At 37.9% G+C, this 27172-nt stretch overlaps 1 protein-coding gene across 1 annotated transcript; it reads right to left on the bottom strand.

The window, feature by feature from the left end:
- Positions 1–7809: 7809 nt before the first annotated feature.
- On the bottom strand, positions 7810–8744 carry LOC149197680 (UDP-glycosyltransferase 85A3-like). Its single transcript, XM_089408769.1, has 2 exons — positions 8544–8744; positions 7810–8145 (listed from the first exon to the last, which is right to left on the bottom strand). The coding sequence occupies exons 1-2, from the start codon at positions 8742–8744 to the stop codon at positions 7810–7812; spliced, it is 537 nt and encodes a 178-aa protein (XP_089264895.1).
- Positions 8745–27172: the final 18428 nt, after the last annotated feature.

Below are 27172 nucleotides of genomic sequence, written 5' to 3'. Positions count from 1 at the left end.
ATTTCGACATAATCATCGAATTCACTCACGATGACCATGGAAATATCTTTCTGAGAAATACAAATAATTTTTAGCGCATTTTGCGAAGCTGTAACAGTTTGTGAAGTTCTTTGAGATTTGACACTGCTTATACTTCTGATCCAACTCCTTCGGTTGTCCCAATATAATCGGCCAAACGTTGCAGGTTAATCCAAGAGGATCCTCCTTCACTGACTGCTTGCCTTATGTTTCTCTAATTTCTTTACTTTTCCTCCTCATCTCTTCCCCTTCTGTGCTTCCCACCAGAAATTTGACTGCTCTTGCAATCTCTCCCGGCTCTATCACTCCGTCGTCTCTATATGTCTCTAACCCTAATCCAATCTTCCACTGGTTAACCACAAGCATTCTATTGGTGTATTGATCATGCCCCTGTGGGAAAACCAACATGGGGACCCCAAACTCAGGCTCTCCGTTGTTGAATTCCAACCCCCGTGGGTGAAAAAACCCCCAACGGAAGGATGAGATAACACTGATAATTGAGTACACCACGGACCCACCAGGCCTTGAGTTTTCGTTTTCTCCAAAAATCCTCTGGTAGAACGTCGCCATCATCATCAGAACCTAACATGCCTGGACGGACTACCCACAGGAAATTACGCCCACATTCCAAAATAAACCCATCGCTATCTCTTCCACTTGAGTTCTGGATGTTGAAATATTAATTTCAACGGCACATTTATGGCAAAACCACCCAGACTTCCCCGCACCACCTATTGGCAAAAGTGGTATCCGCTTGAGTTCTGGATGTTGAAATATTAATTTCAACGGCACATTTATGGCAAAACCACCCAGACTTCCCCGCACCACCTATTGGCAAAAGTGGTATCCGTAAGAAGGGCTCCAAACACCCCGACCAAGTGACACCGTCCTCAGTACGATTTGAAAACCACCAATCCCCGGCCATTAAACATCGTTTCGCTTGTGTGAGTTTGGTTTGCGAAATGAGTCCGATCAGGTCAAAGGACATAGATCTTATTCAACTTGCCAGAACATTAGTTTTTGTTTTTACCGCGGTTTTCATTTAATGAATTGTCATGGTTAACACATACGGCATATATTAACACACAAAAATCGTATGCAATATAGTTTTGTTGTGTGTGTTGACTTTGTATAACATAGCACACGGGATGAAGAAAAGTGCTAGCGGCAACGAATGAAGAACAAGAGAAATTTTGAAAAGAAAATGTAATGTGCAGCAGCACAAAACTAATGTAAGTCATTTTTGTTGTTCACGGCATATGAAATTTACACAGAGCAGTGTGAATTTTTGAGGGAAAGTAAATTGAAAATGCACAGCAGTGAAAAATAAGAATTGGGTATGTAATTTTTGTTTTGTTGGACCCTTTTGTAATAAGCATGAGTGTATGATGAAATTGTTTTTATAGTAGTAAACTTATGTAAGAATTTCTTATTTTACAACAGTGATTATAAATTTTTTTAACATAGCAGTGAATGAAGATTTTACACAGCAGTGTAAAATTATTTGTAAAAGAGTTAGAGTAATTTTGGTTTCTGTGAAAGTTTTTGGTGAATCCTTCTCAGAGATAGGAAGAAAATTGTATCATAGTTTATGAATTAATACAAGTTTATTTTGGTGGAGAAACTCTGCTTTGCTCAGAAATTTTTATTTGATTTCCCTGTACAAAAGATCCTGTGGCAAAAACAGAGTATTTTTCTATGTTCTTTTGTGTTTGAAATTACCAGAAATTTCCAACACTGGACATGCGAGCTAGGCTTCCAAAGGAAACGTAGAGAACAGAGGATCTCGCCTTCGATGTTGGAATTTAATTCCAACTGCAACAATGAACAGCTGTACATGAATCTGATTTGCAGTAAATGTTAAAGGGTGTTCGGTGCAGCAAAGTCGCCTTTGATATTTCTGGATATTAATATGCATTAAAGTTTGAGTTGATTTCCCCTGCAGACAGCCGACTTGTTTTTGATAAAGGCATCACCGCCTTGCTGCAATAAATTCTGAGATAAACATTAGAAGATATTTTGTAATATTTTATTGTTTTAATCAGATATCTTTCAGCATATAAATACCGCACAGCAGTTCTGTTTTAAAGTTAGCGTTAGAAGCAGCAGCAGCACCTGCTGAATCACACAGAGCAGAAGAAAGCACGCAGCAGCGTGAAGAGGAAGAAGAATAATTTCAGAACAGTGAAATGCACAGCAGTGCAGAAATTTGAATGTAATTTGTTTTTATGTTCATCTGTGTGGAACAGAATCGTTCCTTAGTGAATTTCTGAAGTAGATGTTCAGCAATAGAAGTTTCGAAATTCCCTCTGTATGAGGAAGACAAATCTGTAACAGTTAGTTTATTTTGATAAATACATGTTAAATTTTTCCTGTCGCTGTTACACCGTCACCGTTGCTGAAACACCTCATAACTCAAAAATTACTTGACGTCAAAAGTTTACGTCGCTGAAACACGACGATCAGCGTTGCTGAAACACCTGTTTCAGCAACTGAAAAAAAAAACTGTGTTGCTGAAACACCGTTTCCAGCAAGCGAATTTTTCTGTTTTTTCTGTGTAAAAACAGAGTGCGATTTTTGTCTGTCTGTTATGGAATTTATCAGAAAATTCCAACATGGTATCAGAGCTAGTCTAGGCACTCAGTGAGTCAAAAACAGAGATTGTTTTTCACTGTAGGAGCTGTAAGAAGTTTGTTAAGCAGATTTTTCCAGCAGAGAAAGTTTTTGCTTGTTTTCAAAATACAGTCAGTATCTTTTCTTTACGAATACAGGTTAAGATGGCAGATGCTGGAACAGGTTTAACAAATCCCCAACTACCTCAGTTTAATGGGAAAAATCACAGTTATTGGTCCATAACAATGAAAGCATTGTTTGCTTCTCAAGGACTATGGGAGCTGGTTGAAACAGGGTATGCTGAACCTGCAGATGCAACAGCGTTGGCTGCTTTGACAGCAACAGAAAGAGACCAGTTGAAGAGTGACAAGAAGAAGGATGCCAAAGCCCTCTTTTTCCTCTTCCAATGAGTACATGAAAGTGTTTTTCTGTGGATTGCAGCAGCAACAAAATCTAAGGAGGCATGGGATATTCTCCAAACTGCCTACCAAGGCATGGAGAAGGTGAAGACTGCAAAGTTGCAGATGTTGAGGAGAGACTTTGAAAATCTCAGCATGAAGGAATCTGATACAATAGATTCATTCTTCACCCAGGTTATTGGCTTGATAACCCAGATAAGATCTCATGGTGAGATTCTTGAAGATAGAAGGGTTGTAGAGAAAATCTTTTGATGTTTACCCTCAAGGTTTGAATCTATTGTGGTGGCAATAGAAGAAACAAAAGATCTCTCACAGTTCACGGTAGATGAGCTGAGTGCTTCTCTGTTGTCTCATGAACACAGACTGAGTAGAGGAACATATTTCTCTTTTGAGCAAGCATTCAAGACTCAGATGTCTTTTGGCCAAAGAAGAGGTGGAAGCAGAGAAAATTACAGAGGTCATGGAAGAAGCCAAAACAGAGGCAGAAATTATCGAGCTAGCACAAGCGGAAGGAGCTGCAATCAGAACCAAGCTGAAGGTTCAAGCAAACAGCAAGCTCATGGACAAAGGTATGACAAATCCCAAGTCCAATGTCATTATTGTAAAAAATTTGGGCACTATGCCAATGAATGCAAGAAAAAACAAAATGACATGAACAACAGGCAGAATGTTAATTTTGCAAATGAAGAAGATAAGAACCCAAAGAATGTGATGTTAACATGTAACATAGCACAAGACAAACAAGATGATTTTTGGTTCTTAGACTCAGGTTGTAGTAATCACATGACTGGAAATATTGCAATGTTTGCCAATCTGGATGAAAATGTGAAATCTGAAGTAACAACAGGGACTGATGATAAGATAACTGTCAAGGGTAAGGGCAGTGTCAATATCCGAGCAAAAAATGGAGAACAGATGACTGTGCAAGCTGTATACTATGTACCTGGTCTGAAATGTAATCTTTTGAGCATTGGACAGCTCATGAACAAAGGTTACAACGTGTTCTTCAAAGATGATTTGTGTACTATCAGAGACATACCTCCAAGTAAGAAGATCATTGCACAGGTGCAGATGACCAGCAATAGCATGTTTCCTCTCAAACTCAGGGCAGATTTGAAGGAAGGCAGAACTATTGCGGCTGTAACACAAGAAGTCTTTCAAGAACAGGTGAAAGATGTGAATTGGTTGTGGCATTTGAGATTTGGACATCTCAATTTCGGAGGCCTGAATCTGTTGCACAGAAAGGGCATGGTAAAGGGATTGCCGTTGATTGAGAAACCGGACAGCCTTTGTGAAGGCTGCATCTTGGGCAAGCAACATAAAGAAAGCTTTCCAGCAGGAAAGAGTATAAGGGCAAAAGCACCATTGGAAATTGTTCATTCTGATGTGTGTGGACCGATGCAAATACCATCATTTGCTGGAAATAGATATGTTTTAACTTTTATTGATGATTACACCAGAAAGACATGGGTGTATATGCTGAAACAGAAGAGTGAAGTGTTTGAGAAATTCCGCCACTTCAAAACTCTTGTTGAAAAGCAGAGTGGGCATTATATCAAAGTGCTCAGAACAGATAGAGGAGGAGAGTACATCTCCCAAGAATTTCTGCGTTTTTGCAGAGAGAATGGCATACAAAAGCAGTTCACAGCAAGGTATACACCTCAGCAAAACGGTGTTGCTGAAAGAAAGAATAGGACCATTCTTGACATGGTCAGAAGTATGCTGAAGGCAAAACACTTGCCGTATGAGTATTGGGCAGAAGCTGTTACTTGCGCAGTTTACATCTTGAATAGATGCCCAACTAAAGTTGTCATGAACAGAATACCAGAAGAGGCATGGAGTGGTCAAAAGCAAATTGTCACTCACATGAGAGTATTCGGTTGTGTGGCATATGCACATGTACCAGATCAGCTAAGAAAAAAGCTTGATAGTAAGGGGGAGAAGTGTGTCTTTATTGGCTATTGTGATGAGTCAAAAGCATACAAACTCTATAATCCATCCACCAAGAAGTTAATAGTAAGCAGAGATGTGTAGTTCATTGAAGATGAAGCTTGGAAAAAACAGTGAATGTGAAGACAATAATGTCTCATGAAGAAGAAGAGGAAGGGACAGCAACAAATAATCCTTCCTTGGTGGCTCCTCCTACACCACAGCAAGTACAACAAACCACACCACAAGCTGGAATCCGAACAGCCTTGAGAAGTCAAGGAAGAACAGTTGCTGTTACACCACAAACAGCAACTGCTGAAACACCACAGGGATCAAATACACCCTCAAGTTCGGATGGAACTCCAAGCACACCAAGAAGACCAAGATTCAGAAATCTGAATGAGATTTATGAGAAAGGAGAGGTAAGTAACAATACCGGTCTGAATTCATTATTTGCTTTGTATTGTCATATTGATGATCCAATCCATTTTGAAGATGCTGTAAATGAAGATAAATGGATTGAAGCAATGAATGAAGAAATTGGTGCAATTGAGAAGAGTAAAACATGGGAGTTAGTGGATCTCCCTAAAGGCAAAGATGCCATTGGAGTTAAGTGGGTTTATAAGACCAAAAGTAATGCTGAAGGTAAGATTGACAGGCACAAAGAAAGGCTTGTTGTGAAAGGTTAAAAGCAGCAACAAGGCAGAGACTATGATGAAACCTTTGCACCAGTAGCAAGGATGGAAACAGTCAGAACAGTGTTGTCTATTGCAGCACAACACAAATGGAAGATTTATCAGATGGATGTTAAATCTGCATTCCTAAATGGAGTGTTAAAAGAAGAGGTTTATGTTGATCAACCTGCGGGTTATGAAGTTGAAGGACAAGAGCATAAAGTTTGTAAACTGAAAAAGGCTCTTTATGGGCTGAAGCAAGCTCCAAGAGCATGGTACAACAGAATTGATGCTTATCTGATTGAGAATGGGTTTGCTAAGTGTGATGGTGAACCCACACTCTACATAAAGCAGAATGACGGTAAGATTATTATTGTTGTTTTATATGTAGATGATCTGATTTTTACTAGCAATGATGCTTCTCTCATTGCTGATTTTAAAGCAGTCATGAAAAGTGAATTTGAAATGACTGACTTGGGCTTCTTAAGATATTTTCTTGGAATTGAAGTAGACCAAAGTGAAAATGGTGTTTTCATTTCTCAAGATAAATATGTAGAAGTTGTTTTGAAGAGATTTAACATGCGAAACAGCAAGGCTGCTGTAACTCCAACAGTAGTGGGGCTGAAATTAACCAAAGAAGACAGCAGCAAATATTTTGATCCAAAATTGTACAAGAGCATAGTTGGCAGCCTTATGTACTTGACTGCAACTAGGCCAGACATTATGCACGCTGTGAGTTTAATCTCCAGATTTATGGAAAGACCGAAAGAGACTCATTGGCAGGCAGCCAAGAGAATTCTAAGGTATGTGAATGGAACGAAGGGGTTTGGTATTTTATACTCCTCTTCTGAAAGTTTCATGTTGACAGGTTACACTGATAGTGATTGGGCTGGAAGTGTTGATGATAGGAAAAGCACATCGGGATATGTGTTTCATATGGGAACGGGAGCCATCTCATGGGCTTCCAAGAAGCAACCAGTTGCGGCTTTGTCAACAGCAGAGGCAGAGTATGTGGCAGCAACAGCAGCAGCATGCCAAGCAGTATGGCTGAGAAGAGTTCTCAAAGATTTGTGTCATGAACAAGAAAATGGCACAACCATTTACTGTGACAATAGCTCAGCAATAACATTGTCTAAAAACTCTGTTTTTCATAAAAGAACAAAGCACATAGACACCAAATATCACTTCATACGTGAATTGGTTAACAATGGTGAGATTGTTTTGCAGCACTGCAGAACAGAGGATCAGCTTGCAGACATCTTGACAAAACCATTAGCAAAGAAAGGTTTTGATCATTTCAGAAAATGTCTGGGTATGCAGCAGTTGAAATTAAGGGAGAGTGTTGGAATTTAATTGCAACTGCAACAATGAACAGCTGTACATGAATCTGATTTGCAGTAAATGTTAAAGGGTGTTCGGTGCAGCAAAGTCGCCTTTGATATTTCTGGACATTAATATGCATTAAAGTTTGAGTTGATTTCCCCTGCAGACAGCCGACTTGTTTTTGATAAATGCATCATCGCCTTGCTGCAATAAATTCTGAGATAAACATTAGAAGATATTTTGTAATATTTTATTGTTTTAATCAGATATCTTTCAGCATATAAATACCGCATAGCAGTTCTGTTTTAAAGTTAGCGTTAGAAGCAGCAGCAGCAGCTGAAGAATCACACAGAGCAGAAGAAAGCACGCAGCAGCGTGAAGAGGAAGAAGAATAATTTCAGAACAGTGAAATGCACAGCAGTGCAGAAATTTGAATGTAATTTGTTTTTATGTTCATCTGTGTGGAACAGAATCGTTCCTTAGTGAATTTCTGAAGTAGATGTTCAGCAATAGAAGTTTTGAAATTCCCTCTGTATGAGGAAGACAAATCTGTAACAGTTAGTTTATTTTGATAAATACAAGTTAAATTTTTCCTGTTGCTGTTACACCGTCACCGTTGCTGAAACACCTCGTAACTCAAAAATTACTTGACGTCAAAAGTTTACGTTGCTGAAACACGACGATCAGCGTTGCTGAAACAGGTCTGAAACACCTGTTTCAGCAACTGAAAAAAAAAAACTGTGTTGCTGAAACACCGTTTCCAGCAAACGAATTTTTCTGTTTTTTCTGTGTAAAAACAGAGTGCGATTTTTGTCTGTCTGTTATGGAATTTATCAGAAAATTCCAACATTCGAATCCAGCCATTGCGAACAATCTGTTTCTGCCCACAGACTTAGTGAGGTAGGATTCACAGAAATCTCGTTATGCTTGCACTCGGCGTCGAGATAAACTGATGGAAGAAACGGACCGAGTGAGTAGATTGGTGCTGCTGTTTCTCGAACTGCATCGCTTGCCTCACTTTCGAGTTCATACACTGTATTTCCGATAATCCATTCTATCTTGTCTCGCAAAGCGAATTGTTGCACAACATTTTTATAAGATTCACTAGAATCTCCCGCCTGGATAATTGATGGCAGATCCTCACGCTTCAATGGAGGAAGACCCGGAATCTGTAAGAATAAATACGTGTTCGTTACATATCAAAACACCTCAATTTTATTATTTATTTTTTTCGGTTCAAAATGGAGGAGAGCAGTGCACCTTCTTTCTTTGGCGCCATGTGACCGTTGGAAATAATTGGGGAGAGATGTTTATAGATCGCATAAACACTCAGGGACTGTGACCAGAAAGAGACAAGAGGAACCTTAAATTTCATGGCGACAAGAGACGTCCAAGAAAGAAAGAAGCTGCTGATTATAAGCGAGAACAGGGGCTTGCCAGCTTCTGTATGCAGGTGATTTTGTATCAAATCTTCCGCAGAATCTCTCATTTTGTTCATTACAAATGGCCTATATTCCGAAAAATTGGCCGCCTCTCAGGCAAAACCCAGCGGTAGACCGTCTGAAACCTGTGCGAAAAGAATGTTTGAATTCAGACCAACTGAAATCCCGTTGTGAGAACTGCGGGCTTTCATCATTTTGGAATGATTGGATTCTGTGTTGATGAAGGTGACCAGAATGCCTTTGGAAGAAAGCATCTCAGAGAGTCGTATGAGTGGAGTTATGTGTCCCCGAGCTGGGTATGGTATAACCAATACATGGGGAGCCATAGTTAGTAGAAGATCACAAAAAATATAATAAGAAAGATCTCTAACAAAATAAAATAATAGGATGCTTGAAGTTTGAAGTGCTTGAAGTTATAAGAAGGAAGAGACAAAATCTGAAATGAAACACTATTTAGCGTTAATGGTTAAACCAACAGGAAGTAGAGGAATTCGTCCTGCATATTTCGTGCATGGTACTTATCGTTACGATGCCATTGCGTACACAACTGGAGCTATGATTTGGCATGTCTTTGCTACACTGCATATACTTGCTCGTCTGAGATAGGAATAAAAACACGGCAACCAATATATAATTATAGTACTTATACAAATTCCATCATATTGACTACTAATACAAACTAATATATTTTATATTTTAATAAATTAGTATTTAGCATTATTGGATGAGTGGAATTATTCCGAGCGTGAGTAACTTGATGATTTTCTGGAAATTGCCATTGGTCGAGAGATAAGTTTTGTCTTCTTAATTTTTTAAGCTTTCCATTTTCCAATAGAATTAGAAGTTTAAGTATTCTCTGATTAACATTTTAAAAATATATATTTAGATATTTTAAATTTTTATTAATTTATAAATATATTAATTAAGAGTTGGTAGGTTTTCATAGTTCCTAATTATTTTATGTTTAAATTTTCAATAGAATTGAATTCCAGTATTTTTTAATTAACATTTTAAAAATATATATTTAGATATTTTAATTTTTCATTGGTAGGTTTTCACAATTCATAATTATTTTAATGTTATTTTTGGATATTTTGTTATGCATGTGGAATGAGGATTGTGTTTAAGACTGGCCATTTTATCTATTTTTAAAGACCAAACTAAATAAAATAATTAGAAAATAGTATAAATAAGATTATTTAAATAGAGAAAAAGAAAGAAGAATGTTAACTTTCATAAGTAAAAAAGAATTATAAAATTCAACAATCAAAGTTTATATATATATATATAAAGGATTAAGAATGAATAAACAATGAATTTTAAATTAACAATTGAAAACAATTTAAAAATATAAGAAAAATTAAATAATTTTAAAATTAGAAAATAAGAAATCATGAAGGAAAGAGGGAAAAATAAAGAATAAAAAATCTAAGAATGTATGGAAAAATCGATTTATGAATAAAATGGTAAAGAGAGGGAATTAATAAAAGAAAGAAAACATTGAAACAGAAGAAATTAATCTAAGAATAAAGAGGATAAAAAGAAAGATCAAACATTAAGGTTTTGAATTGGGGGTTTCTAAGAATGGTTTAGCTTGTAGTCATCTTCACGATTAAAGTTATTCAAACACTTTTGGATTCCAAAAAATTCATCCATGATCATAGAAGGGAACAAGAATAAGAATTTTGCTTATCCCTCAAAATCGAAAAAAAAATTGTGAATAACTTTATGTAAAAATAACTACAACTTAAGCATTCTTAAAAAAACTAGAATTCTAAACCTTAACTATTTAATCTTTCCTTTTTGCCTTTTTCCTAAATTGATTTATGTTTTTACTATATTGTATTTCCATTTTTATTAATGGTCCCCGCTTCCTATCATTTTATTCATAAATCATTTTCCCCTCAAAATGTCTTTAATTCTATATTAATCCGTAACTTTTTAATTTTTTAATAATTTTAATTTTAAATTTTAAATTATTTAATTTTCCGCGATTTTAAACTTTAAATTATTTAACTTTCCGCGATTTTAAATTTTAAATTTATTACAATTCTTTCTTTTTAATTTTCAAATTTTCTTAAAATGTTAAATGAAAATTTATTAGATCTTAATGTCTAATTTAAAAAAAAATATATATATATATATATATATATAATAATCACCTGGTCTCATAGTGGATGTTGTGGTCTTGGCATATCATATTTCTACCTTATATCATACTTCTATGGCTCGACATATCATACTCTACAGTGATATCATCCATATACATACATTGAATATTTCCCAATGGCTCAAATATCCCAGGTGTTTATATTTTCTTTCCCTTACTTTTACTTTTACTTTTTTTTGGGTTAAGTTTTATTCATTAAAATTATGAGTAATTTTCCTCATATTTTTACTCTAGAGAATCTGTAGGATTACATTGAATCTATAAGAAAACAAAGAGAAAAGAGAGAAGGGAAACTTGAACGAGAATTATACACAATGCATGATTACATTGAAAATTAGAAAATCTAAAAGAAGAGAGAGAAGGGAAACTTAAATAAGAATTATACACAATGCTTATGCAGCGTAAGCTTGAATTATCTACAATGTTTGATAACAACTACAAATATTTAGGAAATAAAATTATAGCAATCAAGACTGAAATCCAAGGAATGAAAGATAGGATGCAAGAAATTAAACACAAAAAAAAAACAATAGTGGAAGAAAATTGCATTGTGAAAGATGAGATTAAAGAATTAAAAGAAAAGCTAAATAATAATTCATTCCTAAGTAGAAAGAGAATAAATTTGATATGAACCCCATAAAATAAGAAATGAATAGACTAATTGAACTAGACCATGAATGCCAAAAGAGAGTCCTCGATCTTATAATTGCTAGCATAAAAGAGAAAAATGATGAGGACACATTAGAAATATTAAAAGAACAGCTAAAAACTAAGTCACAAATTCAAACAACTTATCTAAAAGAAGTAAAAATGGCAAGGAAAAATACTTGGACACAATGGGATAGAATTATCCATGTTAAGGTAATTTGTAATTATCATAAATTAGATATACTTAGTAAATCTCCAAGCCTAAAAGGGTCATAAATATTCATAAATGAAAACCTTATCCCAAAAAAGCAAGTTGAACTAAAGAAAGAGGTCCAAAAGGTAAAGAGGTAAGAAATGAAGGGAAATGGCTAATCATTCAAAATAGAAATGTTATTATTATAGAAAAAGTCTAAAATAAATGTAATAAATAGGAATTAGGAACACTCCAGATCATCTTCTGGAATTGTCGTGGTTTTCCATGGCATAAAGGCACTATGTTAAGTTGGATCCTGAAAGATATTGATCTAATTTTCTTAGTTAAAACTTGAGAGCCTGATGAATCTAGAGTCCCCCACATGGATGAATTTATTCTATGGTTGAATTGGAATAGGAAATCCTCTCATAGAGGTTTTGGAGGTATAAACTGTTATATAAAAGATAATATCTCTTCTCACATTTGGATTCACAAGATCAACCCCATCAATCAGCACATGTGGATCAAAATTTTTGATTTGAACACCAATAGGATTTTTTTCACAATTTTTTATCTCACTCCTATCAACTCTGCCTACTATAAGAAGAACAACCTAGATAAGAATTTTCCCTTCAACACCTTAGAACAAGATATTCGCAATCTAAGGAGTGAAGGTAATATCTTGTTGCTTGGGGCCTTCAATGCTAGAACCACCACTAACCAAGCTACACTCCTATGGAATATATCTAACCCTATCCCCCTATGGCTAGATGAGGATTGTGACTTAGCTAATAGATTCAAAAGGAATTTTGAAGACGCAACCGAGAACCTATTTGGCATTGAGCTTATCAATCTTTGTAGCTCCCAAGACCTGATTATTTGTAATGGGATTAATAAGTGGCCTACCTCTGGCTAGATGACTAATATTCATGTTCTAAGCAGTAGTTTTGAGTATTATGTGATATATGACACCCAATTTCTCAATTATATGATAAATTTTAGCATCCTAAATAACTGTGAACTCGATTCTCAGCACACAAACCACACACAAAAGAATTGTGAAAGGCAAAGGTATAGTCGTTTTGAAAAAAGTAAAATGGATCTCTTCTTATATGTTTTAAAGAGGGATATAGGTTTCTTAACATATAACGATAAGGTTGATCTCATCTACCACAATTTTACTACAACCCTTTCCACTACCATTAATAAATTCTCTACCAAGGCATTGTATAAAAACAATAATAGAAATTCCAACCCTTGTTATGAAAATGATTGTAAAATTTCCCAAAAAATATTTAGAGATGCTCCTAAAGAAACTAGAAAGTGGGAGAAAATAAGTATGTACAAATATCTTATCAAAAAGAAGAAAAGGACATATATTAATAAGAGGCAAAATTGCCTTCTCGACCTTTGTAAAGTTGAGCCTAGGAAGTTTTGGAGGAATATACTTGTTCATAAATAAAGGAAAATAACTTGATCCCCTTGAAAAACTGGGATACTTATCTTAAGAACCTTTATGACTGTCTGGACACTATGGGGAGCATCCTAAAAAATCATATAAAGGAGGATACTTGATATTTGGAAGATGTGGAGTCCGAGATCAAGAAATTCACTAATGGAAAAGTCGGGGATATTGAAAGCTACCAAGATGTAATTTTCAAAATTGGAAGGTCTATCCTCATCCCTCATATTCACAAACGTCTAAATTTGGAAGTTAAACATAGCTTCCCTAAACCTTGGACACAATGCATAATTGTATCTATCTTTAAAAGTGGGGAGAAAAATTTTCCCTCTAATTATAAGACCATTATGACTACTCACATCTTAGCCAAACTATATGGACTCATTTTGGAAAAGAATATTAGTGTATGGCTTGAAAGCCATGGTAAAAGATCTAAAAGGTGAGCTAGTTTCACAAGACATCACTCAATTATTGACAACCTTTTCACTCTTAGGATCATTGTCGAGGAATCTCACAATATTAAAACTCATCTCTTATGTTGTTATGTTGACTTTAGAAAATGTTTCGACACGGTTCCTTAGGATATGTTATGGAAACAACTCGAAGAGATAATGTTTCCTACTAAGTTGGGGGTTGTTGTGATTCAACTATATGAGAACGTCGTTTCCAATCTTAAGACCACCATGGGTTGGTATAAATAAATTGAATGAAATATTGAATTTAAGTAGGGGTATCCCCTATCCCCTATGATTTTTGGCATTTTCATTGATAAGCTAGAAGCCTATTTAGAAGTTGCAATATTTTTTGGCCCCAAGCTCAATGGTATGGTCATTACTCTTTTCCTTTATGATGGTGATATTGTTCTTCTAGCTAGAATCCATGAGGATCTCGAAAAGCGAGATGCTAATGCGCCTAATCCACCTAAAGTTGTAGGTTCGGATACCGTTGATCATGAGCCCCTTGAGAAAAAAGGTATTGAAATTGGTATCGTCCTAAGTATTCAACCCAGGACTCTCCTCCAACTAGTCCTCAACCTACTTCAGAGTTATTTCTTTTTCCTCCCAATCCTCTCTTTGATCCAAATCCTATGTATTTATCATCTCCACTTCCATATACTCCGTTCGATACTCCTAACATGCCTTTGGATCCTTCTCCTAGAGCACCTCGGGTTCTGATTCAAGAAATGTTCCCAAACATGTCGACATATAGTGATAAACCATTTGTAGAGTCAACGCCCCATGGTGTTCCTTTGGAAACCTATGAAACCCATGTTCCAGGTGTTTACGTTGATCCTATATCACTCATTCCTCCTAAAAACTTCCCTTATGTTTCTTCTCCCTATAATCTCACGAGTGGGCCAAGTGCACCTCCTCCTTATAGTGCACCCTTGGTCCCACTGGGTTATAACTCTCTCGGCGATGCTTTTTTTGACACTTCTGGTGCAACTTCACTTTTTCATAACCCCATTTGGTCATTTGGTGTCACTCCTACTATTGGCTCGTTTGTTCCAAACGTATCAGTGCCTACGCAGACTTTTGCCCAACCTATAGTAACGGTAGGTCAAACACAGGTTCCTCTTGAGCTTCTACTCCTTCTACTCTAGCCACAGTAACCACGGTCCCAACTCTGAGTGGATAGCTTACGAGTTCATCTATTCCATCGTCTTGGGGGAAACTGCCTCCACCCTACATACCTCCTTTCACTAGTGGAAACGATGCAAACTATGGACCCCGTCCTCCTGCATTGGGGGTAAATTAGCCCCCTAGTTCTATTTCTAACCTGGGTGGAATGCGAGTTCCATCAATATCAAGTACTGGCATGAGGGCCCCTTTGCAAGGTCACCAAGTGCCCTTGACTCAACCTTCTTACCAACATCCATATATTCCTACTAGCTCTCAACAACTACAAATTCCACTATTGGGAGTTCCTCCCAATCACCAAGTAGGTCCCCAAATGCAGTATGGCTCCAACCCTTCGTATCCTCCTCTGGCTGGTAATCCTCCTCTGCAGCCACAACTTCCTATCGAACCGTAAGAGGGACTTTACCAGCAGGTGCATCCATAAGTTCCTTTCCCAACCCAGGAAGGACCTTATCAGCAACCACGATCGCAAGTTTCTTTCCAATCCTAGCCGGGACCTTACCAACAGTCACAACCGTAGGTTCCTTTTCAATCCCAATAGGGAGCTTACCAATAGCCGCAATTGCAGGCTCCCTTTCAATCACAATAGGGGCCTTATCAAAAACCGCAACCGTAGGTTTTCTTCCAGTCCCAACAGGGCCCTTACCACCAGCCGCAATCACAGGTACCTTTTCAATCACAATAGGGACCTTAACAACAACCATAACCACAAGTTCCATTCCTATGGTCACAACATATACCTTTACAACAACAATATGGTTAGTTTACTTTAGAGACTCCATACATCCCATATGGTCTTTACCAACCTGTGTGAGGTTCGTTTCAACCTCCTTATGTCAAAACCCACCACAATGGGTGTAGACCCAACCTCAGCAAGTTTGGAATATTCAATTTGGCTCATACCAGACACCTTATACTCCATATAATCCACAACTTTTGTTCTTGGAAACGTTAGAATTATCGAATGTCTCACGACCTACAAATGACCCGATATTGCATTCACCGTATTGGCCTCTGGTACCGACTAAAATACCATGTGACTATCCTAGGTTTAAAGGTAAATCTGGAGAAGAACCTCAGGCACATGTCATGACTTACCACCTTTGGTTTTCTTCTAATTCTTCAGTTGATGATTCAATCCGGTTATGTATTTTCCAATGCACTTTTATGGGCCCTGCAGCCATTGGTACATTGAGTTCCCTTGAGCTATTTTTCAAGATTTCAATTCTCTAGCCTTGGCTTTCCTCACCCACTTCCAAGAAGATGACTGCCACCCATATCTCCAACCATATACATGAATGGAGATGTAGACGATGTGTCATCAAATTTTAAATTTCAGACCCTCTTTTGATGAAATGGTTCACTAAGTCATTCATTACCCCTATCACTCGTTACATAGCCATGGGTGGCTATGGAATTGAGGAATAATCCATCACCCGTTCCCAATATTTGGATCCTGTTTACTCACAATCTGGCACATTGTACGAATTATTACCTAATGCCCCGTGACCTTCGACTGATCCTGCATTCTCCAAACCCACAGATTCAACACTCGTAGATGGTGTCAATAGCTTTGTGGTTCAATGGTCTCGTAGTACCCAAGCTACCTCTAGATGAAACCTAGACCTACTCTAGCCCCTACAACCCCCAATGTTGCAAACAAATCAAAGAATCCTCGTAAAACCTCAAAGGTAAATGTTGTCCAGTCTATCGCAACAGATAAATCTTCAAAAGGAAAGAAAAAGGCTAAAGTGAAAGCTAAGCAGGATACCCCGAAACATGATTCTCCAAAATTGTGTGTTGGTGATTCATCGAAGCAAAACCCAAATATCCTTGCCTTAGTTGTCATGAATATCATTACATGAAGGATTCTCCCCGACATGCTGAGGTAACTCATCTTTTGAAAGGCAACACAGGAACATCAGCTGTGTTGAACAGACCTTTCCCATCCCAATAGATGCAAATGGTAGACCAACGGCAAAAGAAAGCCTCTGGAAGCTCTCAAGTGTTCATGAGTTGCTGGAAACCCATTTTTGTAGCTACCAATTCTCAAGACTATCAAACTCCTGAAAAACCGACAATGAAGAAAGATTCCACTGAAATTCCCTCTTCCTCCACTCCACCTAATTTTGGTCCTCTCCATATCGAGAAACCTAGCACTGAGTCCATGATCTGACCAACCCCCAAAGGCACTCTTCGAAAATTGTCTTATAACTCAAATGCACAAGCTGCCCAACACTACAATATTATGGAAAATTTGGCTCAAGCAACCTCGACGATGTCAGATTTGGAAGTCCTTCAAACCTGTCCATCACAATGGAAGGCTTTGCTATCCACCATTGGAGGAATCAATCCCACGGATTCCATCTTGATAACCTTTGATCTTAAGAATCATGTCCTTCACCTACTGCATCAGCTTGCATTTCTCATACAAGTTTTTGTTATGGGAAAAATATTGACATAAATGTTGTTAACGAAGGAGCCTCCACATGCGTTACGTCCATATCATGTTGGAAATCCCTTCGCTCCCCTCCTCTCAACTAGTTCCCAAACACTTTGAAAGCCTTTAATGGCAGAGGATTTCAACCTTATGGTATTCTCAACGCTTTATCGATCCTGTTAGAAGGAAAGTTGTGAATATGGAAGTAGAGGTTGTCGACATAAACGTCAATTATAACCTTCTACTTGGTCGTAGTTGGACTCACACGATGTTCATTGTGGTTTCTACTCTATTTTGTTTACGTGCTTCTCCTGTCAAGGGAAAATTGTTATGGTAGACCAATTGGATTTCTATTCCTCTAACTCTTCGATTGGTAATGTACCTTATATTGGGAAAACCATCATTCCTTATGAAAAGATCAGAGTGGGTCTTTTCAAAGACTCTTCTTTGATGGGAACTTTTTCCCTTCCTCCGCCCAACAATGTTGCCTCGGTTAATATGATTTCGTCTAGTAATGACCCTTGTATCATCCCTAGCCCTAATCATATTGCTAATCTTGGCGACACCATGTCGCTCAGCCCCATCGAACAAGCTTACCAAGTTTTCCTTTCGAGCTATACTTCCGCATCTAAAACTCATGACCAAATGAGCACGGTCCTAGACTCGTATTCATAGACTCCTTGGCTTGTTTCTTTGGATTCTGAAGATCCTTTGAATGAGACTTTCCCTATTGATGAAAGCATTGTTGAAGTCATGTCTCTTGAAGAAACCCCTTGGAATGATATCCATCATCATTCCTCTTTTCTTCATATCCTTGGAGCAATCCCTACCTGTCTAGATACCTTGGTTTCCCCCACAATGATTGCTACCTTTCAAACTCCCATTTTAATCCATGACATGTTATTTGAAGGGAATATGGTTAACATTTCGGCAACCATGCCTATTGATATCTTTGTGAAACCAGGTATAATTGAAAACATTCACATAGGGGCCTCTTGTTCTCCCGATGAGATTACAACTTATATGACCATATTTAAAGAATTTTACAATGTCTTCGCCTGAACATATGAAGAAATTCCAGGTATTGATCCAAGAATTGTAGTGGATGAGATCACAAATTACCTAGATGCAAATCATGTTCGGCAACACCTTCGTCTGTTACACCCAAGGAAGGTAGTTGCTATTAAAGCTGAAGTCGGAAAACTTCTTAAGATTGGCTTCATCTACCCCATACCATTGATAGATTGGGTTTCTAACATCATCTAGGTGACTAAAAAGGAAGGAACCATACATGTCTATGTTAATTATAGGGATATTAATCGAGCTTGTCCTAAGGAAAATTTTCCTACTCCCTTTATCGACCAGATTATCGACGAATGTGTGTTAGGATATTCTGACACATAGGAAATAGTTAAGTATAACTTGGTCTAGTGTAGATTTAGGTAAAGTTGTTTATTTACTATCTACTTTTGTAACTTACAATCTGATGGTCATGATATGTTCTACACATGAAGTGATCTGATGGTTCATTCTCTCCTCAGTATTACTGACACTTGATCTGTGGCTTAACACCTGATTTGTCCATGATCTATATTTAAAGAGCATGGAGGGTCATTTATAAGGTGACCATTCATGAGAGGATCTTATGTAATTTTTTTTCTTTTACATTAAAAAATTTCCTGAAGTGGTTGTGTTGGCTGAGGTTGTGGACTGTTTCCCTCTTTTAGGGTTTTAACCACATCAAGAATACTACTGTACTCATATGTGATCTATTTGTGAGTGGTGTCCCTTGGTGTTCTATCTATGGAACTTACCCTGTAAATTCCTACATGGTATCAAAGCTATTTTAGGGTCACATCTGTTGCTGATCCAAATCAGAAGCCGGTACAACTGCATCCAACTGTCATTTCCTATATCTACTATTTTTTACCGCTTTCAGGCATAGATGACTTCTCTATTGTGTTAGGAGCATTTGTTCCAGTGAGGAACCCCTTTCATTTCACGCAAAAAGGTATTCGGTAGCCCTAGCTAGGTCATTTTTAATATCTAGATGTATACAGTCTTTATTTGCAGTTTTAGTTATTTATCTCTCTATTTATTTCGGTATATGTATCTCTCTATTTTTTTACTGGATCTATACCTTTCATTTTTGCGTATGCTGTTTTCCCCACGACTCTGTGCGATCTAGGAAAATAATAAACAAAAAGGAAGGATTTTCCTCATGCGTATTCTCTTTTTTGCCACGCCCTACTGTGATCTCGGTAAATCAGAAACATTGAGGAAAATATTTGGTTTTTGACGAAAGCTAACTTTAAGCCATAAGGTTTGGTTTTTTTTGCATGTCTATGTTGGGTTGTGTGGTTTTTTTATTTTGTAGGCAAAAAGGGCTTTCTCAAGTAAGCATGCACTCCAAAGCTTCAATGTCTCAAAAAAAAAAAAACACACCCTCCCTCTTTTCCAAAAATTACTAACATTGTAAATTAGCTCACTTGGTCCAAAGTTACCTTATGAGAATAGAGGTATTAGGTTCAAGTATTTCTTTTTGTTGAGCTATTATTTTAAAAAGCACATGTAACTTATGTTTGAAAGTTACTTTATGTAAAAGTGTTCTCACCCATTATAAAAAGTGAGTCACTTATAATTCTAAAGTCACTTTATCTTTTATTTAAGTTACAATTTAGTGGGTAGCTCATAAAGTACCATTGTAAAAGTGACTTTCACTTATTTATAAAAGTGAGTCACATAAAGTATTTTTTTTTTTAAAGTGAGAGAATTAGATTAAATTTGTAAAAGGGGGGATGGGTTTCTTTTAAATATAACATTACCATTCACTTCCACACATTCAAGTACTTTGTTGGCATCTTCAACAACTTTTCTTCAAAAATTCATAACTTCTTCCTCCGAAAGCCCCTTTTAGAGCCATTTCTTTTAATCATCCTATTTTGTCGAGATATTTCCATTGGAACACTTAGTTTCAACATTTATAGCTTTACTTTCTGTTAGAGTGGAAAGTCCATGCCAAGTTATTGTTGACAACACCAACTACTTCCAATGGTTGTCCTACATTGTGGATTTACTTCCAAGTAAAGGTCTTTATAGAAGAGCATCAGGCCAAGAATCTAAACTTAAATATGAAGATCAGGCAACCAAATGGGAAAATAAGCAAGATCAAACACATGGGTTGATAGGGATGTCTATTTCTCCATACCTTAGATTCCATATCAAAAAACTTGATACCCCTGATGAAGCAATGAAATAACGCAATAAAGTTTTTGGAATTAAAAATGAGATTAGAGCCCATCAACTTGAAAATGAGTTGCTTACATTGGACCCCAATAATTTTTCTTCCATTAAAGTTTTTTGTCCAAGTTCAAGACCCTTAGATTTCTCTTGGAAGGTGTTAATGTTAAGAAAGAAGATGGTAGCCTTATCTATTCCATTCTTACAAAGTTAGGACCAACCTACTCTATGTTTATTTCCACCTTCCATTCTATTAGAGAAGGCTTCATTTCTCAAGGAAAATCCTACAAGTTCCCCTCTTTTGGTGCCCTTTGTGATTCTTTAATAAGAGAACAAGAAAAACACTTACATCTTGGTATTCTTAATATTGGAAACTCTTCTAAGAAAGCCTTAACAGTCCAACAACAACCAAATTCAAAGAATCCTAAGAAGCAGTATCCTAAAAAGAATGGTCCTAAACCAAACAAGGGTCCTAAGCAATTTTAGTTTCAAAATAAAAAACCAATTCAAAAAAATGATAAGGCAAATAAAAACAAAGGGAGGAAGACTAATAGACATTGCAACTTTTGCAATCGAGATGGTCACTTAGAATCCAAATTCTTTAAGAATATGGAAGCCTTGGAAGCAACAATGAAGAAGCATACCATCCATTTGGAGCACTCTTCAACTTCAACTTCGTCTTCAGGAATAACACTTTCTGCATGTGTTTGTCAAGCATCTCGATTTGGTTATGCACTAAATATATCTACTTCCTCTCATTCTCATGAGTGGGTCATTGATTCTAGAGCTTCTTATCACATGGCCAAAAACAAAGACATGTTTTCTTCTTTAAATGATTGTAACACCAAAAGTATATCTGTTGGTGATGATAGATCTCTTAGTGTTGTAGGGACTAGAACTATTCATCTAGATAATGGTTAATTTAATGATGTATTATGTGTTCCAACCTTATCCTCCAACCTTCTATCTATATATCAAATAACTCATTCAGGTGAAGCTAAAACCATTGAATTTTCACCTTACGATGTTGTGATTAAGGACCTAAGAGATCCTAGATAGATTTTAGATACTGGAATTGCTGATAATTCTACAAGGTTGTATAAGTTTAACAACTTTGGGTCATCAAATCTTCCCTCGGTATTTGTTGCTCATAATGATGAAGTGAGAAAACTTTGGCATGGGCGATTTGGTCACTTAAACTATCACTCCCTTCAAAATCTATGTAAAGAAAATATGGTGACAGGTCTTCCTATGGTATCTTGTAGAGATGGTGTTTGTTCCGAATGTGTACTTGGGAAACATCATCGGGATTGTTTTCAAAAACATGCCTCTTCGCACGCCTCAGACCCTTTATAGCTTGTGCATAGTGATTTATGTGGTCTACTTCTAGTTGTTTCATTCTCTGAATACAAGTATTTATTAGCTTTCATTGATGATATGTCCAGACGCACTTGGGTATACTTCTTAAAACTCAAGAGTGATGTATTTAACATATTCTTGCCATTTAAGGCCTTTGTTGAGAAACAATATGGACATCAAATTATTAAGATAAGATATGATAATGGCAGAGAATATGTTAACAACCAATTCATCAACTTTTGCAATGAGCATGGAATTCAAATGCAACATACTATTCCATATACTCCACAACAAAATGGTGTAGCTAAAAGGAATAATCGCACCTTAAAGGAACTAGCTAATTGTATGCTTCAATCTAAAGGACTTAATCTTAATTTTTGGGTAGAAGCAATTAACTGTGCACATTACATTGTAAATTGCACTCCTACTAAGGTTTTAAAGAACATCACTCCAGAGGAAGCATGGACCTCAATTAAAGCAGATGCAAGTCACTTTCGTGTTTTTGGAAGTGAAGCATGGGCCCACATTCCAGATGAGAAACATAAAGCCTTAGAACCTAAGAGTGAAAAATGTATTTTTGTTGTATATTCTGAAGATGTCAAAGGATATAGACTTCTTCCACCTAAATCGAAAAATGTTATCATTAGAAGAGATGTCAATTTTGATGAAATTATATCATCCTACGAGCCTAGTTTGGCAGATGTGCCACCTCTCTCTATCCCTTCTAATTCTGAAAATATTTCTTCCTCAGATGATGAAAGTGAGGATAACAATCCTCCACCACCTTCTAGGGGTCCTCCTTCAGCTCCTCATCTTGAACAATGGGTCCGCGCTACTTGGGATACAACAGGTGATCTTGCAAGTGATCCTATAGATCAGTGTTGCACACATTCTCAGTTTGATAGAATCTCTTCTTTACTGGCTCAAGCTTCAGTGAATTAGGATCCTGACACCTTTGTACAAGATTCAGACTGTCATGCGGAAAGAGTCGTTAGTGCGGACACAACCGACCTCCCTAGAAGCAAAAGCTTTCTGGTGACAAACAAGACAAATAAAGCTACCTTTCTCTAAACATGCATTACAAATACAAGTAATCAGGGGATCTTTAACATACCTTTAGTCCAATGCTTTGTAGCAGTCCAACCTCGCTGATCTGGATGAGCTCCTCCTTCTCTTCAAAACCTGCATTCACTAACAAGCCAAAAGATTAAATAGCACCTGATAAACTCATAAAACAATACATATCCATCATACAGACCAAGGAGTATATGAAACAAACCATGAATAACAATCTGTTGAGAAAAATAAGTTCATTTGCATTAAAAGGTAACAAAAGGAACCATTACAACCTGAGCCTTGGTGTTGTGCAAGTCCCTCCTAGGGTCCAGCAAGAGTTTTCCTTTACTTTGATCAGCTCACCCACTCTCAAATAAGGCTAGGAAAGGATGGGAACCTCTCCTCTCAAGCTTTACAAGGGAGTCCTAATTCCAGCAGCATCTACCCTTAGGAATGTTCAGCTTTCAACCTCCCCTCCCTCTGGCCCAATGCTTGTATTTATAGTGCTCTAGAGGAAGTTATTCAGGTCCACCATCAATGGGATAAGCCCCTCTTTGGATGGGATAGCTCCCCTCTTGATGGGATAAGTTCCTCTTTGGTAGGGATACATGAACCATCTGGAGGCGCTTCATACACGTCAAACAAACTTCTAGAAGGCTCTAGAAATGACCACAAGTAACTTTTTTGGAGTGAAACTTGCACCTTTTGACCTTTACAGGAGTACGCACCCATTGCTTTACATACAGAGCGTACAAGTACGCAGGTATTGTGAACTTGGAGTGCGTACACGCAGGTAAGGCTAAGAGAAACTGCGTACCCAGAGATATATAGATTTTTAATGACTTTCTCTCTTTCTTGAAGTTTGACATGGAGAGCAGAGGTATGAGGCTTGCCAAGGAGGATAGTATGACAGTTGATGGAGCCATACTAACTGCAAATAGTCATGGTGACAAATTTTAGTGTAACAGATTGCCCCCTAAAGTGCGAAGCCTGTAGTAGATAAGGGTTTCATATCATCTAGGAAGGGTGAAGTACTTTATCATTTCAAGGATTGTCTTGTGGAGAGCCCAGTCGGAACCTGCAAGTATTCAACACAAAATACATATATATGATCATATCATCGCTGAGGTAGGCATTCCCATACTCAGATTGAAAACTTTAACTAATTGACTATCTACTGCTCTGATACAGGAATGATTCTGCAGTACATCATAATCATAGACTTTTGTAGACACAGTATGGACGCAGCCATCTGTTTATGATTAGTCTACTGTATAATGAATACAAAACTCCTCGCAGCCTGGATGGTGGAAACTAGATCCAGGGTCTTCATTTCTACTTCCCGAACAGGTACGATTCTATCCATGCGAATAAATGAGTTGACGTCGAACATGGTAGAAACCGCTTGATTACCAGTCAATGATGTAAACTATTAACAAGCGTGAGAGAGACCACCAGTAATGTCAATGGTTCTCAAAGTACCCAGTACAATCCATGAGATGTGAATGAATGAGTTGAAGTCGAACATTTCACGGAATCCTTCGATCAAAAGTCAATGATGTAAACTGTCATCAAAGGTGAGAAACCTGCCATTGATGCATGCAGACTTCAAGGTACTGATGATTGCTAGGTCATCTTTCTATATAATGTGCTTATGTCGATAGAAAGCGACCCGTTGCAGGGCAAGTCCACAACACGAAATCATAGATCAAGTTGAAGAAATGTAGCTGTAAGGACTGACTCAGGGATGGTCAAAATGGATGATGAGTATTTTGCAGATGAATGTTTATTGCAGAGACCTCTTGAACACATAACAACACGACAGATGGCTTGGTGACATTTGACCCAAAGTTAATACCCGGTTAAAGACTTTCAATGTGGCTTGATCAACTGTGAGGCAAAGGATTTCCCAACCCAGGTGAATGAAAGTGTCGTGTTCAAGAGTGGTAATAAGGCTTCTTCTGAGACAAAGGATAACAAATGGGCTCATTTTTCTCTCTTTTCCCCCACCATTTCTAGCAAGTACCTCTTTATTTTTTACAAGCTTGAGGAGGATAACATATGCTTGATTATAAGCTCATCCTTCGGATGAGTCCAACTTAGTTTTGATTCGAACCCTAAGAAGAAGTGGTCTGTTCCTGTTTGTAATCGAATAGGTCCTTTACTGTGAAATTTTAACGAGTCCAGTATAGGAGAAACTCAGCGTTTTTCATTTTTAGAGAGTTTGAAAAAAACTAAAGAAGACTCCAGGTTGAACTTTTTCGTAAAGTTGTGTCTCCCAAGCCCGAAAAAGTATAAAATAATACTTGAGAGAACTGCTTAGTCTTGCGACCAAGGAGTACTTTCATGATTAGTGCCTCTGACCTGAAAAGTAAAAAGCGATCAAGGACACGTTGTTTTATTTCCATATCGAGTTTGAAACGACAAAAACCCGGCAATCTTTTCCTGTTTTTACGGTCAGAAAAGAGCTATAAGGGGACCGTCTTTTAATTCCATTTTAACGAGTGTAAAAGAAACGCTCGACGATCTTTTCATGTTTTAGGAGCCAGAAAAGGGCTTAAAAGATGACTCTGATGTTTTGATTCGTGAAAAATGATACTTTTCCTTGAAAGTCCTATTGTCCTGCACAAAAACAACACATTACTCATACCTGTTTAAGATAAGCAAAAATGCATTGAGAAACATCCTTCCGTGGTGAAAAATAAACAAACTTAGCATTCATTTATCCAAAAAACCTATAAAAAGACCTTTTACCATGTCATTTTTACCATTTTACTGTTGAAGGAGAGAAAAGGGCTTTTGGCAAGAAACTTCCCGTGGACTTTGCGGAGAATCTGATCGTCGGAATCGAGTGCCGTCTCTTTCAGGTATTTCACAACATCCTCCTCTTTGTTTTCATCCGTTTAGAATTTCATTTTAAGCCCTAGATTGATTTTTTGAGGGCTTTGGGGTTTTAGGATCCGCCTTTCGGGGTACGCAGGTGCCCAACGGGCGACCTGCGTACCCCGACATTTTCGTTAATGGGAAAATAGCCGGAGTACGCAGCCTACCTTCAGAATAGCTGCGTCCATACGCTTTGTTTCTGAACGCGGGGTGCGTACTCCGCGCAAAGCAATTTCAAAACCCTAAAACACTAAACCAAACCATCAAATTTTGATTTAATGAATTCTAATGAATGTTTTCTGGTGTGTAGATTGCCCACCATGCTTGATTGGCGCGAAAGAGAACACGAAGATGTCAATTTGGCCGCAATAGATCATCAACCCTCCATTGATGCTTTGAAGGCATGCAGTCTCTACAAATACTGGGCCATACCTGGCATGAGGGCCCAGGTGCGATTCTTAGAATGGCTGGTTGAAAGGTGGAACGTTCAGGATCAATGCTTCTACATCGGAGGGCACCAGCTCGAGATAGAGCCCTCAGACATATATTTTCTCACTGGTTTGCCTAATAGGGGCGAGCAACTGACTCTGTCGGGGACTAGGCTAGGTGGCCAATCCCTTGCTAGCCTCCGGCTAGAGTGGTGCAACAATCAAAACCAGGAGAAAGGGATAGAAATCAAATACATATCCCTACCTGACCTTATGGTAATTGCCTTTACAGTTACCAGACTCTGCGGCGTAGCCGCCTTGCACATTGCCAGCGGGTCCCAAATGCGGATGGCGATAGATTTTTACTGAGGCACCATTTTCAATTGGTGTGACGCTGTGTTGGCCAATATGAAGGGCCAACTGACTAGGGCAAAGAACGGGCAATTAAAGACCTTTGGGTATGGGCCTCTAGTTGTGAGCTTTGCTCTAGAGAGGGTTTCGATGCTGATCCCACAACATCTCACTGTTCCAGCTGGGCCTCCTCGGGAGCCAAAGTTGATGCGATGGGTTGCGGTGATGGCCCGGCATCCTGACGAGGGAGCGGGAGTTGTTCGATTTCCTGCGGGTTACTTTCACTGGTTGGAGGACCAGGTCTTTGCGATCCAGGATTTTCCTTATGCCGGAGTAGATTTTCGCGGTGATCCAGACATGGTTCTTCCACAGGGAGAACAATGGGACGACATAGGTACTTCATTTTTCACAAGTTTTTAAATTATTTACTTTTTTGTTTTTTATATCGTCTCAAAACTGACAGTGACAAATTTCAAAATGCAGATGTAGGTCCACAGCGTCTGGCCAATCTCCGGCCATTCGAGAGAAGAGTATCAGTTGCACCAGCACCGGCCCCATAGGATGCGGCCGCAGAGACCTTAGCCGAGCTGGAACAGGACCTAGAGCGTCTCACGGCGGACATACCAGAGACGACTATAGACGATATTCCTATCCGACTTCAGCGCTATGTGGTCACAGTCCCAGGACCTCTCAGGAGGTTCCTGTGTAGGGTAGCGCGGGCAGTGGTCTCGTATAGAGAGAACCACCAGTGATTGGCTAGTCACTTTTGTAGACACATGTGACATTTTTGGTTTTTTGTACTTATCATTTTTTCCGATCATAAGGTGTTTTTCAACCTATGATCGAAGACGATGTATATTTTTGACACACTCCTACCTATATAT

Source organism: Pinus tabuliformis, chromosome 2_2 (assembly GCF_031772625.1).
Source record: "Pinus tabuliformis cultivar Carrire ecotype Pingquan chromosome 2_2, CPIR1, whole genome shotgun sequence".
NCBI lineage: Eukaryota > Viridiplantae > Streptophyta > Pinopsida > Pinales > Pinaceae > Pinus > Pinus tabuliformis.
This window is presented reverse-complemented; position numbering and strand designations above follow the sequence as displayed.